Source organism: Diplotaxodon limnothrissa, linkage group LG3 (assembly GCF_057381915.1).
Source record: "Diplotaxodon limnothrissa isolate DT_005_m linkage group LG3, D_limnothrissa_male_GT1.1, whole genome shotgun sequence".
In the NCBI taxonomy this organism is placed as follows: Eukaryota; Metazoa; Chordata; class Actinopteri; order Cichliformes; family Cichlidae; genus Diplotaxodon; species Diplotaxodon limnothrissa.
In genome coordinates this window covers 30,597,667-30,611,065 of record NC_140598.1, presented here as the reverse complement: position 1 = coordinate 30,611,065, position 13,399 = coordinate 30,597,667, and the positions used below count along the sequence as shown (strand labels likewise).

General features: G+C 38.1%; 2 protein-coding genes across 2 annotated transcripts; one reads left to right on the top strand and one right to left on the bottom strand.

Moving 5' to 3' along the window:
• The first annotated feature begins 226 nt into the window (after positions 1–226).
• LOC146635318 (uncharacterized) lies at positions 227–3,416 on the top strand. The gene is made up of 3 exons (XM_085345359.1): positions 227–322; positions 773–848; positions 972–3,416. The coding sequence occupies exons 2-3, from the start codon at positions 774–776 to the stop codon at positions 2,826–2,828; spliced, it is 1,932 nt and encodes a 643-aa protein (XP_085201485.1). The 5' UTR covers positions 227–322; position 773; the 3' UTR covers positions 2,829–3,416.
• A 914-nt stretch (positions 3,417–4,330) lies between these two features.
• On the bottom strand, positions 4,331–6,421 carry LOC146635317 (uncharacterized). The gene is made up of 2 exons (XM_085345459.1): positions 5,514–6,421; positions 4,331–5,008 (listed from the first exon to the last, which is right to left on the bottom strand). The coding sequence occupies exons 1-2, from the start codon at positions 6,330–6,332 to the stop codon at positions 4,673–4,675; spliced, it is 1,155 nt and encodes a 384-aa protein (XP_085201585.1). The 5' UTR covers positions 6,333–6,421; the 3' UTR covers positions 4,331–4,672.
• Between the last annotated feature and the right edge of the window lie 6,978 nt (positions 6,422–13,399).

Here is a 13,399-nt window from a genome sequence, read left to right as displayed (position 1 = left end):
TTCTCAAAATTCGGACTTATTAACTCGAAATTTCGAGTTATTAACTCGAAATTTTGAGAAAATAACTCGAAATTTCGAGAAAGATAACTCGAAATTTCGAGAAAATAAGTCGAAATTTTGAGAAAATAACTCGAAATTTCGAGTTAGCGCTGCCAATAAGAAATCTACGTGGCTGATGTCATTTCCTTGTTACCCGGAAGGATATGGCGCAAAGGGGTGCGCACTCAAAACTGGATCGTGTCGTGAGCTGCTGTATTAACAACAAATGGCGCCAGGTTCTTCACTTTTGAATGCCTTCCTACAAATGATAACTGGATAAAAGGTATATAAAAACAGTGTGACAGCGATTGTTACATACAAAGTTGAACAGAATGCAACGTCAGGGTTAACCAAAGGTACCTATAAGGTTTCTGTTACACGCTAATGACACCTGTTACGTCTGATGAAACAGACGTTTTGCTGAAAGCATGCGTAATAAGTATACAGCACTGTATAAAACAAAATCACAAATCACCCAAAACAGGGAATATGACTGACAACTATATAAATAAGGAACAAAACCAATAAAACTGTAACCAGACAACTGAGAAAATGTGGGATTGACTGTATTGTGACGCTGATTGTAGTTACAGTGCAAATGGACACTTAAAAATGCAGTTCCCACTTCTCCACCATAGTCAGAGCTCATAATGTAGGTAGGCACAGATACTTTGACGATAATATGGTGGCTTTATTTTAATTTTGTAATTTTAATTTACATCCTTCCTTACAGCATGGGAGACTTGACTGAATTCTTGAAACAAAGAGAAGTCTCTGAGGAAATTATACAGACCTTGGAGAATGAGAAGGTACTTAATTCCAACAAGATACTGGTTGAAATGCAACTTTTCCTCATTGTTCTTAAGTTAAAAATAGAATTGTATTTTCAAGGCTGGTTGTTTCAATAAATTAAATTATTTTTCCATCTTTAGATTGATGCCAGTGTCATAAGTCTAATGACAGATGAGGAGCTGAAGACTTATTTGCCATCATACGGTGATCGTCTAGCAGTATTTGGATTTTGCAGACGGAGGGGCAGCAGCCGCAAGTCAGCGCTTTTTGAACGGCTGAAATCCAAACTGTCCAAAAGAAAATTATCTGAAGAGGATGGCAGTAGCACACGGCAAGAAGAACATTCCCAAACAACCCATAAAAGAAATGCTCTGAAGAGAAATAGAAAAATAGAAATAGGATGGATGCATTATGATGAAGACACTGAGGTTTTCAAGCAGGTTAGAGCTAGACGAGGAGGAGGAACAAGAAAAATAGACATCTGCAAGGATGCCAAGAAAAGGGACATATTACAGGTTGCAACAGGCCTGTTCTTTCCAGATGGAGGAAACATTCAGGGGCCCTTAACAGATTTTGACTGTGATCTGAAGGATTATCAAGAGATGATAGTCGATGATGCATTGACAGTAGGAGAACTTTATCATGTCACAAAACTTAATATCCTCAGGTTCTACCTCACCACAAAGAAAAAACAAAATGACAGCCTTCAGAGCTCCAACCCAGGTTTGCATCCATCTTCAGAAATTGAAGCGAGTCCTCAAAACCAAACCTCTTCTTTTACTGTCACTACAGTCCAAACATCTGCTCCATTTGAAACAATCAGCCATGATGTGACATACATTGAAGACACTCCAAACGATAACCTTCCACAATCTTCCACGCAGTCTCTAAGCGCTAACACTTCTCACAGCAGTGACATTATTTTTGTTGGCCCCTTTTCTGACAGTGAGCCAATAAATTTGGATGACACCCTGATTTTTTCTCCACAACCTGGTCCATCCAGTGAGAGAGTGAGGAGAGTAGTGGTGGTCCACAGAGGGCAGGTAATGTCAGAGCTCATTTCACATTTTAGTGATAAGGACCTTGAAGATGTCGACATCAAAATCCAGGTCTTACTGCCTGATGGAACACCTGAAATGGCCCATGACGATGGGGGAGTTGTGAGAGACTGTCTTTCAGAATTCTGGAAAGAATTCTATGACCAGTGCACCACTGGAAACGTTTACAAAGTGCCCTTCTTAAGGCATGATCTTGGGCAACCGGAGTGGGAGAGTGTGGGCAGAATCATTGCATTTGGATGGGTTAGAGAGAAATATCTGCCTGTGAAAATTGCACCTGCCATTCTGGAACAAGCTGCCTTTGGATATGTAAAGAGTGATATTGTGGAGAATTTCCTTAAGTTCATGCCTGACTCTGAGCGTACAGTGTTAGAGGCGTGGCGATCAGACTTTAGCACCGTGGACCAAGAAGAACTTATAGACATACTTGATAACCACAGCTGCAGAAAGATACCAACAGCCTGCAATGCCACTGAAGTCCTATTGGAGCTTGCACACAAAACACTTGTCCAAGAGCCTGCCTATGTTATTGAACAGTGGGCAAGAACACTCAGCACTGCATGGGAAAGCCTTTGTGATCTATCTTCAGTTTATGAAACCCTCCAACCAACTCTGAGAAAAGTTCTCAAGTGTCTCACTTTCCCTGAAACAATGACGGCTCACCAGAAGCTGATTCAGAAATATCTAACTACATATGTGAAGAATGCTGAGAAGGAACATTTGTGTTTGTTCCTCAGGTTTTGCACAGGTTCAGATTTACATCTGGGAAAGAACATCATCATTGGGTTTAACGAACTGAAAGGTTTCCAGAGACGACCTGTGGCACACACATGTGGGTGTGTACTGGAGCTGTCGATAAATTATGACAGCTATCCTGACTTCAGATCGGAGATGAACAGTGTGTTGGAATCAAATGTGTGGGTTATGGACATTATCTAAAGGTTTGATTCACGGACAATGGCTTAAAAGCCATTGTTGTTTTACAACAGATTATATTTGAGTTGTGAACTAAGACTAAAGTGTTCCCATGTGAATGTCACAGCAAAGGTTTCAGGTGTTTAAAAACTGAGTTCCAAGAAAAAGTATTTGGTGAAATACCACTGTAATGCAATTTGAGGTACTTCTTTGTGTTTCTGTGTTTTCCTATTACAACTGAGGCAATATTTTTCTAAACACTTGTGAAATGCATTTCCGCAGAGGTCTCAGAGTGGCAGTCTGGAGACCATTTATAAGCATTCCCATTTCCTCAGTCAGCATGTGTGCATGTGAACAATGAAAGCAGTTTTTCCACCTTTTATTCATTTTTTCTATTATTTGAATCCAAAATCAACTTTAAAAAATGCATTAGGTTAATTTTAATTTGTCAAATTTTATTAATGTAATGTCAAAAGATGACATGTATTGTAGTGGTTCACCAGAAAATTAGAGATTGAGACCCCTGCAATATGTAGTGTATAGTACATGTAGGAGATATATGCAATATCTCCTACATGTTTTATCATCGTGCACACATTTTACAGTTTACAAGTCAGGTTTTACTTTATCATTGTATTTTATTACAGTTATGTTTGTACAGTTCTGTTTAGCCATCTGGGTTATGGTGACTTTTGCTAAATTGAATGGCCATAAGGCACACCTATATGCTTTTATTTTGGATTTCTGTGAAATCAGCAATTGCTTAGCTGAAGGTTGATTTTTGGTTGGCTTTTCCTGATTTTTGTAATGGAAAAAAACCCCTGTGTATCATAGCCCCCTTTTTCAAAACTACATAGCCGATGGGGTAGTTATTTAAAAGATATTTTCCTATATTTCTGTTTTCATGTTTGAGCCTAATGTATTTGCTTCATAGTGGTTTTAGACCACACGTTCTTATTCTTTAATTGTAGGATATTGTTATCAGATCTTGCCATATTATCCTCAATCTCTTTTTATTGTCCCATTCTTTTTGTATTTTTAATAATAATTGAACTTTTGCAAAACATATTGCATATTTTTGTTGAGTGTATTATCGTACTTTTTCCAAGTCTTGTGCTTGCAATTAGCTTTTTATAAGAATACTTTAAGGTTTTTTGTGTTACTGTAAATACAGTACAGTTATTTTGTTTTAAGACAAGATGATGGCAAAAGATCTGTGTTTTATAATAAAGTGTTCAATGAGACAAATTACATCTTTAATTTTGGTAATTTCTGGGTTTTTATTATTCTGAGGCGCAATCCGAAAAAAAAAAAGGTCCATAAATCTCACTCAGTTAGGTTATCCATATGCTAAAAAATATATAATTATATTGCCCATAATCAGGAAAACAGTCAGTATATATAAAAAGTCTCAGCAGTGAAAAAAATGACAGTGAAAATTTTTTTTACTGCTACATAACCAGATATTTCAAAACATCAATAATTACTCAAATAAAAAGAAAGATGAAAAAGCATATTTACAAAAAGTTGAAATCATAATTCCAAGGTGACATGCGCTGCATATCCTCCAAATAGCAGGTCTAACAGACATTATGTTTACATATGTTTTAATAATAAGGCTTTTAAAACAAAAAATTGGTTTGTTAATTGAAATAAACCATCCAAAAAAAAAAACAACCCTCCAAAAATTAAATACAATTTTTATAGCCTTTTTCAATTGGCCCTGTTCGTGAAATACATTTTCAGGCCCTCAAAACCCATGTATGTGTGCCCCAAAAACGACAACCATCCAAAAATTAATAACTCATAAAAGTTTACAATTTAAATATGAAAATACAGAATTAAAAATGCATAACGATGTCTAACCTTTAAGGCAAAAGCTCCAACTCAGTAAGCATCAACTGCCTTAGCTTTACATACAGATCCACTGTATGAAACACATCATCTGAGAAGTCCAGGTTATGTTCTGACATGAGTTCTACACAGAGATGAAAGACATCCTCTTCACATGGAAAGTCTTTGAACACACATTCTTCAAGGCAGGCTTCAACTTTGTCCATATTGACATGTTTGAGACAGTCCCTCGCGCCATAAATGTCTGGGAGGGCATACATAAAAGATGGTCGGCCATGAGGACTTCGGGAGTTGTGGACTGGGCGCATTCTGTGGTCATTCCAGGCCAAAGCAACTTCATTTAATTCTTCCTAGATGAAAACAAAATGAACAAAAGAAACATTTTCAGGCATACAATATGAAAATGTTAATGTACAAAAGCACAACTAACTTCTACATTGATTTTCTTAGCTTACACACCATTAATTTAGCTTTGAGCTACATTAATGATATATATCCATATATATACACACACATACCTATACACACACACACACACACACACACACACACACACATCATGAACAGACAGATACTTATTTACTTAGTTTTGACCCACCAAAAATGCTAACCGAGTACAGAGAGAGGCCTAAACACATAAATAATCAATGTGTTATAATGTATAATTGTGTTCCTTGATATATATGTGGAATTTTTTTTTTAACAAAACAGTTAAAAAAAAAAAAAAAAAAGCACTACTTTTCACGTGTACTTTAATATATCTGATGTTTCTATAATATACAAAGGCCGTGTGAGTTGTTACAAATTAAACAGTTACAATACATGTCGTTTACACAATCACCTATGTAAACTCACCTGTATAATGTGAAGAAAACAGAACTGGACCAATGATTTGTCCAAGAAAGAGTCTGAGAAGTGGCCATCCTCTCTTAGTTTGTCAAATAGTTCAATCCAGTACTGGATACACTGGCTTCGTAAGATTAGCCACCATCTTTCAATGCGTTGATTTCCTGTACTTGCTCCAAATATGACGTGCTCTCTTTCTGGTTCATTGTCTGTAAAGTGCAAAAATCGTTGCATGTGAGCCACATGGACGTTTTCTGTTCCTAGATCTAATCTCACTCGATCAGGGCAACCACCTTGTTGAATCACGGCATCCATGAAGTAGCCAGCAATTACTCTCGGGTCATTATTTGTCTTGTAAGCGTCTAGCCATATTATACTCCTTGAAAATCCGTCAATGCATCCACTGATTGCAATCCCAAATGGCTTCAGTTTATCGTAGCCGTCGATATGCCACACATAGTTGGGGCCTCTGCTATGATACACTCGCCTCCGCAGTCGTCTACGTGACCTCAAATCCACACCTTCTCCATCGAATAAACGGAGCAGAAGACGAACGGTTTCTCTGTCAGTAACAATGCCATTCATCCAACACTTCTGGTGCATCCAACGATACCCATGACACTGTCCTGAGGTTGCCAATTGTGCTTGTATAAAAGCTGCCACCTCTCCCACCTCTGTTTTGTTCTTTCTGCGCCAAAGTCGGTTGTTGTGTAAAATCCTTTCAAGTGTACGGAGGCTGATAGTAATGCCATGTGATTCAGCTAATAACGCAAGAATCTCCTCATTTGTGAAGCCACGCTTAAAATACTCAGCAATTTGTGAATTCATGATCCGTATCTATAATTAGCATTTCTGTAGCATTTGTAGCTGAGGGCTTCAGCTTCCGGGTAACACGGAAATGACGTCATTCACATAGATTACTGATTGGCAGAGCTAACTCGAAATTATGAGAAAATAACTCAAAATTTCGAGTTATTTTTCTCATAATTTCGAGTTATTAAGTCGAAATTTCGAGTTGCTAAGTCGAAATTTCGAGAAAATAAGTCGAAATTTCGAGAAAATAAGTCGAAATTTCGAGAAAGATAACTCGAAATTTCGAGTTAAGTATCCTTTTTTTTTTTTTTTAGTGGCGGAAACGGGCTTCCATAAAAGGGAGATTGTTTTCTTTAGAGCAGTAGATCTGCTGTAGGCTGTGTGGAAACCATCGGCCAGTCTACAATTCCGTTTTTTAACCAGATGTCACGGATTCATGTTTTCTTGGAAGCTTCCGCGCTGATCTCGACAAACAGTGTAAACTTACCTCTCCATTAATCTCCCGCCGTCCGTGGAGGGACCCAGGTGTTCCACGCGCTCGCTTTGGTCGATTAAAATGCCTTCAGTAAACCTGAAATACAACGAAGAACTAAAGCTAGCTTTGTAGGACTGTGCAGGGTTTGTTTTTTCCTGTTGCTGCTCGGTGCAGGGAGATCGGTGAGGAAAGGAAATGACCCTGTGAACGAGAAAACGCTAACTTCCTGTTTTAAGACCGGATGTAGAGTTGTACATTTCCGGCAGCTTTATATTGCGATCTGCCGCTACTGCGAAGAAGATAGACACCAAAATCATGTCCAAAACACGAAAACGGAAAGATCGCGTTAAGCTACAAAGAGCAGAAGGCGGGAACACCCACCACTGCTGTGTCCCGCTGTGCACCGCTGGGGGGAGGTTTAACAAGATGTTAAGTTTCCACTGCTTTCCCAAGGATCCTGAATTGCGCGCACAATGGCTGATGAAAATCAGAAGGCACGGCTTCATTGTTACCACCAGCTCGAGAGTGTGTAGTCGGCATTTCGAGACTGGAGACATCTTCGTGTCTTCCTGTGGGAAGCGTTGTCTTCAGCCCAAAGTTGTCCCGTCGTTATTCCACTGGAATAATTTTTCGAAAAAGACAGAGCGACCTGGAGTTTTGGAGCATCGCGTTAAATACGAAACCATATCAGGGGAGCTCGACGAGCTCAGGCTGCAGCTCGGGTCTTATCAGTCGACTCAGGGACTGCAGCGATTTGCCACATCAGCTGATGACAGTCGGGACTATACAAGGTAAGAAATCCTCAAGTTTTCAACTAGTGACCCATGGCTTTTGTCATGTTCGGAGGCAATAAGACGCAGGGTTCTCAAGCACGAACCGCTTTTTAATTGAACTGAAGCAGCAGTGTACGTGGCTACATCAATTTCTGGAAAACACATATACACACCGGTCTTCTAGCGACCTCTAGTGGCTGCCCTCATGGTAGCCTTACTAGGACAACATAAACAGATTTCACAACAGCTTTATAACATTACCACACAAATGTGCATTTTAATACGAGGCTGAAGTTGGTTTGCCTTTGTAACTTCCGATTAGGGAAATTGATAAAGCATGTTTGATCTGCTGCAGAGCAAAAACTACACAACCCTGACATTTCAAACCTGTACTTGATTATTCCACACTGATAGCAGAACAAAAGCACAACAAAACAACGATTTTATGAAAACTTTCTGTGATTTGTGAAACTTCAATAAAGACAGATTTCAGCACTTTCTTTGAACTTGCTTTAAATGATACAGCATCTCAAATTTCAAATTCTGATCACCTTAAAGCAGACGAAAAGCATTTGATTACATGAAATACACTTTATTGAAGCAAATGAACCCTATTAGTTGATGATATTAACTATCAACAATAACACAAACCGTCAGCTGTTGATTGAAGTCTACTCAGATCTCTGGTCCAGGGAATACAGCTTAAATCCATCAAGAGCAGATAATATAAAGCAAAAGGGCTGCTAACTTTGACTATATATTAAAATACTGACCAAAACAGCAAATGCATATTCTCTTATAATCCTGGCCACTGCTTTCCCCCCTCTCTGTACTGCTTTTTTTAACCTGGATTAATCTTGTGTTTCTTTGCTTTCTGCACAGGTTTTATGACCAATTTCCAAGTATCTCATTCATAGATTTAATTAATTGCATTAATGCAAAAAAACAAACAAACCCCTAAACAATGCAGTGCCCCCTACTGTCGCACAATGTGTAATTTAATATCTCAGAGGAGTTTAACTTAATGTCCTCTCTATGAAGGTATCTACACAGGATGCAGGTCAGATGTACAGTAGCTGGAAGTGAGAACAACTGAAAAAACCCCCACAAAGTTTAAAGTTGCAAGAACGGCTAATAAAGCAAAATTGGACCGTAGTATGAGATCTGTTCTACTGTGGTCCAGATGCATGAAAATGTATTAAATGAACCTTTATTTAAACATTTCACAAATCCAATATATGGTTTTAATTGTTCTGCTCTTAGTGTAGAATAATTGAGTTCAAGTCGATGAGCATCATCTACAGATAAATAAATGGTAAATGCCCAAGACATCTCGAGATATGTAAATCACCGCATGATTCATCCATTGGGTTAACTTGTTTTGGAAAGTTCGACCATAAACAAGGCGTGAATATCACACCGGAAACAAAGTGCTCTACGGGAGTTTCCCCACTGGAAGTAGCAAATGCTAAGGCGCACACAGTCTATTAGAGCCGTTAAAGGTTAAAAAAGTGAGGTTAATATTAGAGATTTGTTGAAACTAACAAATTTAAATTAACATGACTTAAAACATTCAACTTGTTAAGAAAACAAGGTGAAGTATCTGAAAGTTTTATCATTGTTATTTTTCTTGTTATGTGAGACACCTTTGAATGTCCAGTCATTGATGATTTTCTACAACAATCAACAAAAAGAACAAAAGATTAATGTGACATGGGATTTTGTTTTGTTTTTTCTTACTTTTTTTTTCTTACTTTTCAGGGACCCTGAAGCCAAGGATGCACAGGTACGGGTGTAATTTATAAAATGTGGCTTTTGCAATACCCCCAAAATGACAAAAATAATGTCAATATACACAATCACCGAAAAATAAGCTATTTTAAGAAATAAGTGGACCCATAAAAGAGGTCAGCTAAACAGAACTCCTTCAAAAATAATGCTTCGCAAAATCATATCATCACTCAACAAACTCCCCAAATGACAGACAGCCGAGCCTATAGAGACACTGAGAAAACCATTTTAAAAACTAACGGGAAAACCACAGGGACAACAACTAAACATAATACAAAAAATAATAATAATCCCAATTACCCCATGTGGTCACAACACACAGTTAATTTCACTTGGCTGGCCTCTGTGTGTACTGTGTTGCATAAATCAAAAGAAAGAGAAACTTGAAGTGAAATCAGGTATGAATAAAATGTGGTCGTCTGAGTGTCAGGAGGAAAGCTCTGGTCAGAAACAGGATTTCTTTGATAATATTCACATTTACAGTTTTTCCTTCTTTGTTCTTAAAAGGAACCCCGACTATTATGTCAAGTTACTCTAAATATGTTACAAATTATCTCCACTACATAAACATTGTTGAAAATAACTAAAATGTTTTCGTTATCCATTAAATCTTTGTTGTTTAAAACTATTTTGAAGCCTTGGGAGTATGGAATCAGAACGATGCCACCTTGAAACGAAACCGAAAAAAATATTGAAACCGAAAAAAAATATTGTAACTGAAATAAATGTACTGAAAAATCTTGTATTGAAACCGAAAAAAAAATTGATAGTGAAAAACAATTAATTGAAACTGTAATTTTTTTGTTTTCGCTTACAATTTTTTTTTTTTTCGTTTTCAAACCATTTTTCAGTTTCAATCTGCTGGCACTGTTTTGGCGTCCGGGGGCGCGCGGTTTCCGGCCCGCATGTATTTGCATACATTATCCGATTGTTCAGTCTGACGTCACTAGCCGTGTCTGGGCCTAAACTCCGCTGCAGGTCCATATATCAAACGATCACTATGGCATTACTGAGAGTTGAAAAACTGTCTAAAGTCTTTCATCTTTAATAAAATGATCAGCGTTCTGCTCTACCAGGTGTAACAATTGAGTTTAACATCCAGGCATCCATGAAAACGGAATTTATGACATTTAACGGAGTTAGAAGTTAGCAGGGAGTTAGCTCGCTAGCTTCTATCTAAATACAATATGGCATGTCCTGACTGCGGGGTTTTGGAAACAAATTAAAACGTACAGCTCTGTTATCACTTCCAGCATAAATGAAGACAGAAAACTAAACGGCAGTGACGTTTGTAGGGTTACTGAAGTTGGGCTAGCTGGTATATAATGATGTGCTACGTGACCGCTAGCGACACAGCTATGTTAGCATAATATAAACAAGCTAACTTTTTTTCCACTCGATAAAAGTTAACGTGAGTGTTCTCGGTGGTCAGGAACAAATGTAATCGCATGGCAGGATGCTGTAAAAGGACCAAACTTCAGCCAGGAGAACAACTGAGATAATCCATCCACAATACGAGGTTAGTCGTTCATATACTGCTGCATGGGCTGGGCTGTAGTTACATCCTAAGGTTTTAAAAACTGAGCTTAAATAAATGATTAGTGGTAATAAAAGCCGAGGGAGGTCAACAGTGATCACTGACTGTTTTAGGAGCTTTTTGAGATCAAATAGAAGAAAATACATTACATTAAACATGTTAACAACACAAAAGCCATATTAAACACAGACTACTTTAGACCCGGAAGTAGGATTCGTCGCGTCATCACTGAACAACCGGATAGAGGCCACTAGTGCTGACCAAGCTGCCATCTTTCTCTCTTCCCGTCTTTCAATGGCTGCTTCAATTTCAGCTTGAACCTCCAAACCGCAAGTAAGTAATAATTTTTTGTCATCTTTTCTTGCTGTCCCACTGGGCTGGACATTAGTTTAGTTTTTTTAGCTACATCTGGTGAAGTTGTGGTAAAATGCTGGTATTAGCCTATTCGTCGTAGCAAGCTAGCCTGAAGCTAATATTTGCTAAATTTAGGGACACCCGTGTCTCTTCAGGAGTTGGAGGCCCTAGGAGCGGATCTCAGGATCTCAACAGGCAGTGTTGGGCAGTAACATAATACATGCACCGGCGTTACGTATTTAAAATACAAAATATGAGTAAATGTATCCGTTACAGTTACTGTTCAATAGGTGATACTGAGAATACAGTTAGTTTGTTGAAATAAATGGATTACATGGCGGTATTTTCCTGTTTCATATGTTAGGCTATGGTCTCTCTATTTTTGGTAATTCCACGCCAGTGGAAACCCAAACAAAACACGCAATAAGAGCCTCTAAAAATTATTATACAAAAAGTATTTAATATGAAGGCAATAGCAGAGTGTTACAGGCATCGCCCTAAACAATGTAGCCTCATGGGCAGTGTAGTCCGTGCTGCAGGGAGAATGGACTGCCATACACGTTATGTGTCTGTGAGCGAGGGAGGGAGAAAAAGGAAAAGTACGAGCTGTCACGGAGCAGAAACGGGAGCTGGAAGCATGTAAATATAATAATAACCACTAAAGCCAAAAAGAGTGCCTGACGAGCCCAGCTGTAAGTAAGCTGTTAAGACTCGACTGTACACAGTGTTCGTGTTTTTCTCCGAAACAATAAGCAGCCTTTCAACGCCTCTCTCTGTCTCTCCTAGCAAACTTGACCCAGACAACAAAGTAAAGCTAGTTTTCAGCTACGAGCCTGACACGAACCGGACGTATTAGCCAGAGGTCCCTTTACTGCGGTTCGGAGCCGCTGACCTGTTTTATATACGTGCTGAATAGTTTTCTACACGAGATCGCTGCAAAAAGTGCAGCCTTACCTAATGTCCACCTACTGTTACTCATTTATATTAAGATTTTAACATCTAGTTGGTATTGGTATGGCGAGTAGCCTTCAGTAATAGTAATAAATCACACAGCAATAGTACATTCATGTAGTTGTAAAGTATTCAGAATACATTACTTCTATAATCTTTGGTGGAATACATTTTAAAATTAACCTTCCCAACACTGTCAACAGGTTAGCACCTCATACCACAGTGCAGCAAAGCAGTCTCATGAGCGCTGGGAAGGACGAGCCCAGAGCCCAAAACAGACATGACAAGGTTAGTAATTGTATGGTGAAAATTATACTTTGTTATCTTGATTGGCAAAAGAAAAGTAAATACAAAATCTGCTTCTCACATTTAGGGCATTTCCAAGATTTTTTTTTTTCAAAACTTCTTCAATTTCTTTCATTACAGCTGTCCTGTGCCAGAAGTTCTGTTGACCCACAGTGAGAGGCATCATTTCAGAAACACCAGGAAGACTGAAACTCGTCGCCAGGATCAAGCAGGGCTCGTGATCTTCACCAGCAGCTCCCTCACAAGAAGGATAAACCCAGCATTTCATGAACACTGATGGAGACCTTTGCTTTGTGTAATGTTAGAAGTACTCAGATAATCCTCAGAGGGTCTGGACTTTTACATAATATAATAGAATAGAATTCAACTTTGTTGTCATTGCACATGCACAGGGCAACGAAATGCAGTTTGCATCCATCCAGAAGTGCTTTAGCCATGATATAGATATATTACAATATATATTAGCAATAGTATAGATATGTAAGTATATTACAGAAATGGGTCTATTATGGTATGTTACAATGTACATGGTATGAAGTATGTTAAGAATATTCTATAAGTATGTACAGGCTGTAGTGAGTACAAACTATGTACAGGCTATGAACAGGATATAAATATGAAATAAAAAAAACTATACAGAAATCTGAGATATAAAGTTATACAGAAATGTGAACTATGCAAGTTATAAACAGTTGTAGGATTAAAAATTATCATATGTACAGAATGATTATTTACACAGAACTATACAGTAGTGCAGTTAAGTAATAGCTATAGCTATAAGCTATAGTAATAGCTTTAAGTCCTGTAGAAAGTTAAATATATGTTGTGCTCACTGGTTACTCTGGTATGAATGACTCTGAATTACTTTATGATAAATAACACTATTGTCAAAAAA

Bases quoted from the DNA above. Each gene is read 5' to 3' on its own strand.
- LOC146635318 (XM_085345359.1), top strand. From the start codon at position 774: ATGGGAGACTTGACTGAATTCTTGAAACAAAGAGAAGTCTCTGAGGAA. The intron at 849-971 runs GTACTTAATTCC...TTCCATCTTTAG, and splicing joins AGACCTTGGAGAATGAGAAG to ATTGATGCCAGTGTCATAAG.
- LOC146635317 (XM_085345459.1), bottom strand. From the start codon at position 6,332: ATGAATTCACAAATTGCTGAGTATTTTAAGCGTGGCTTCACAAATGAG. The intron at 5,009-5,513 runs GTGAGTTTACAT...GTTTTCATCTAG, and splicing joins GTTTTCTTCACATTATACAG to GAAGAATTAAATGAAGTTGC.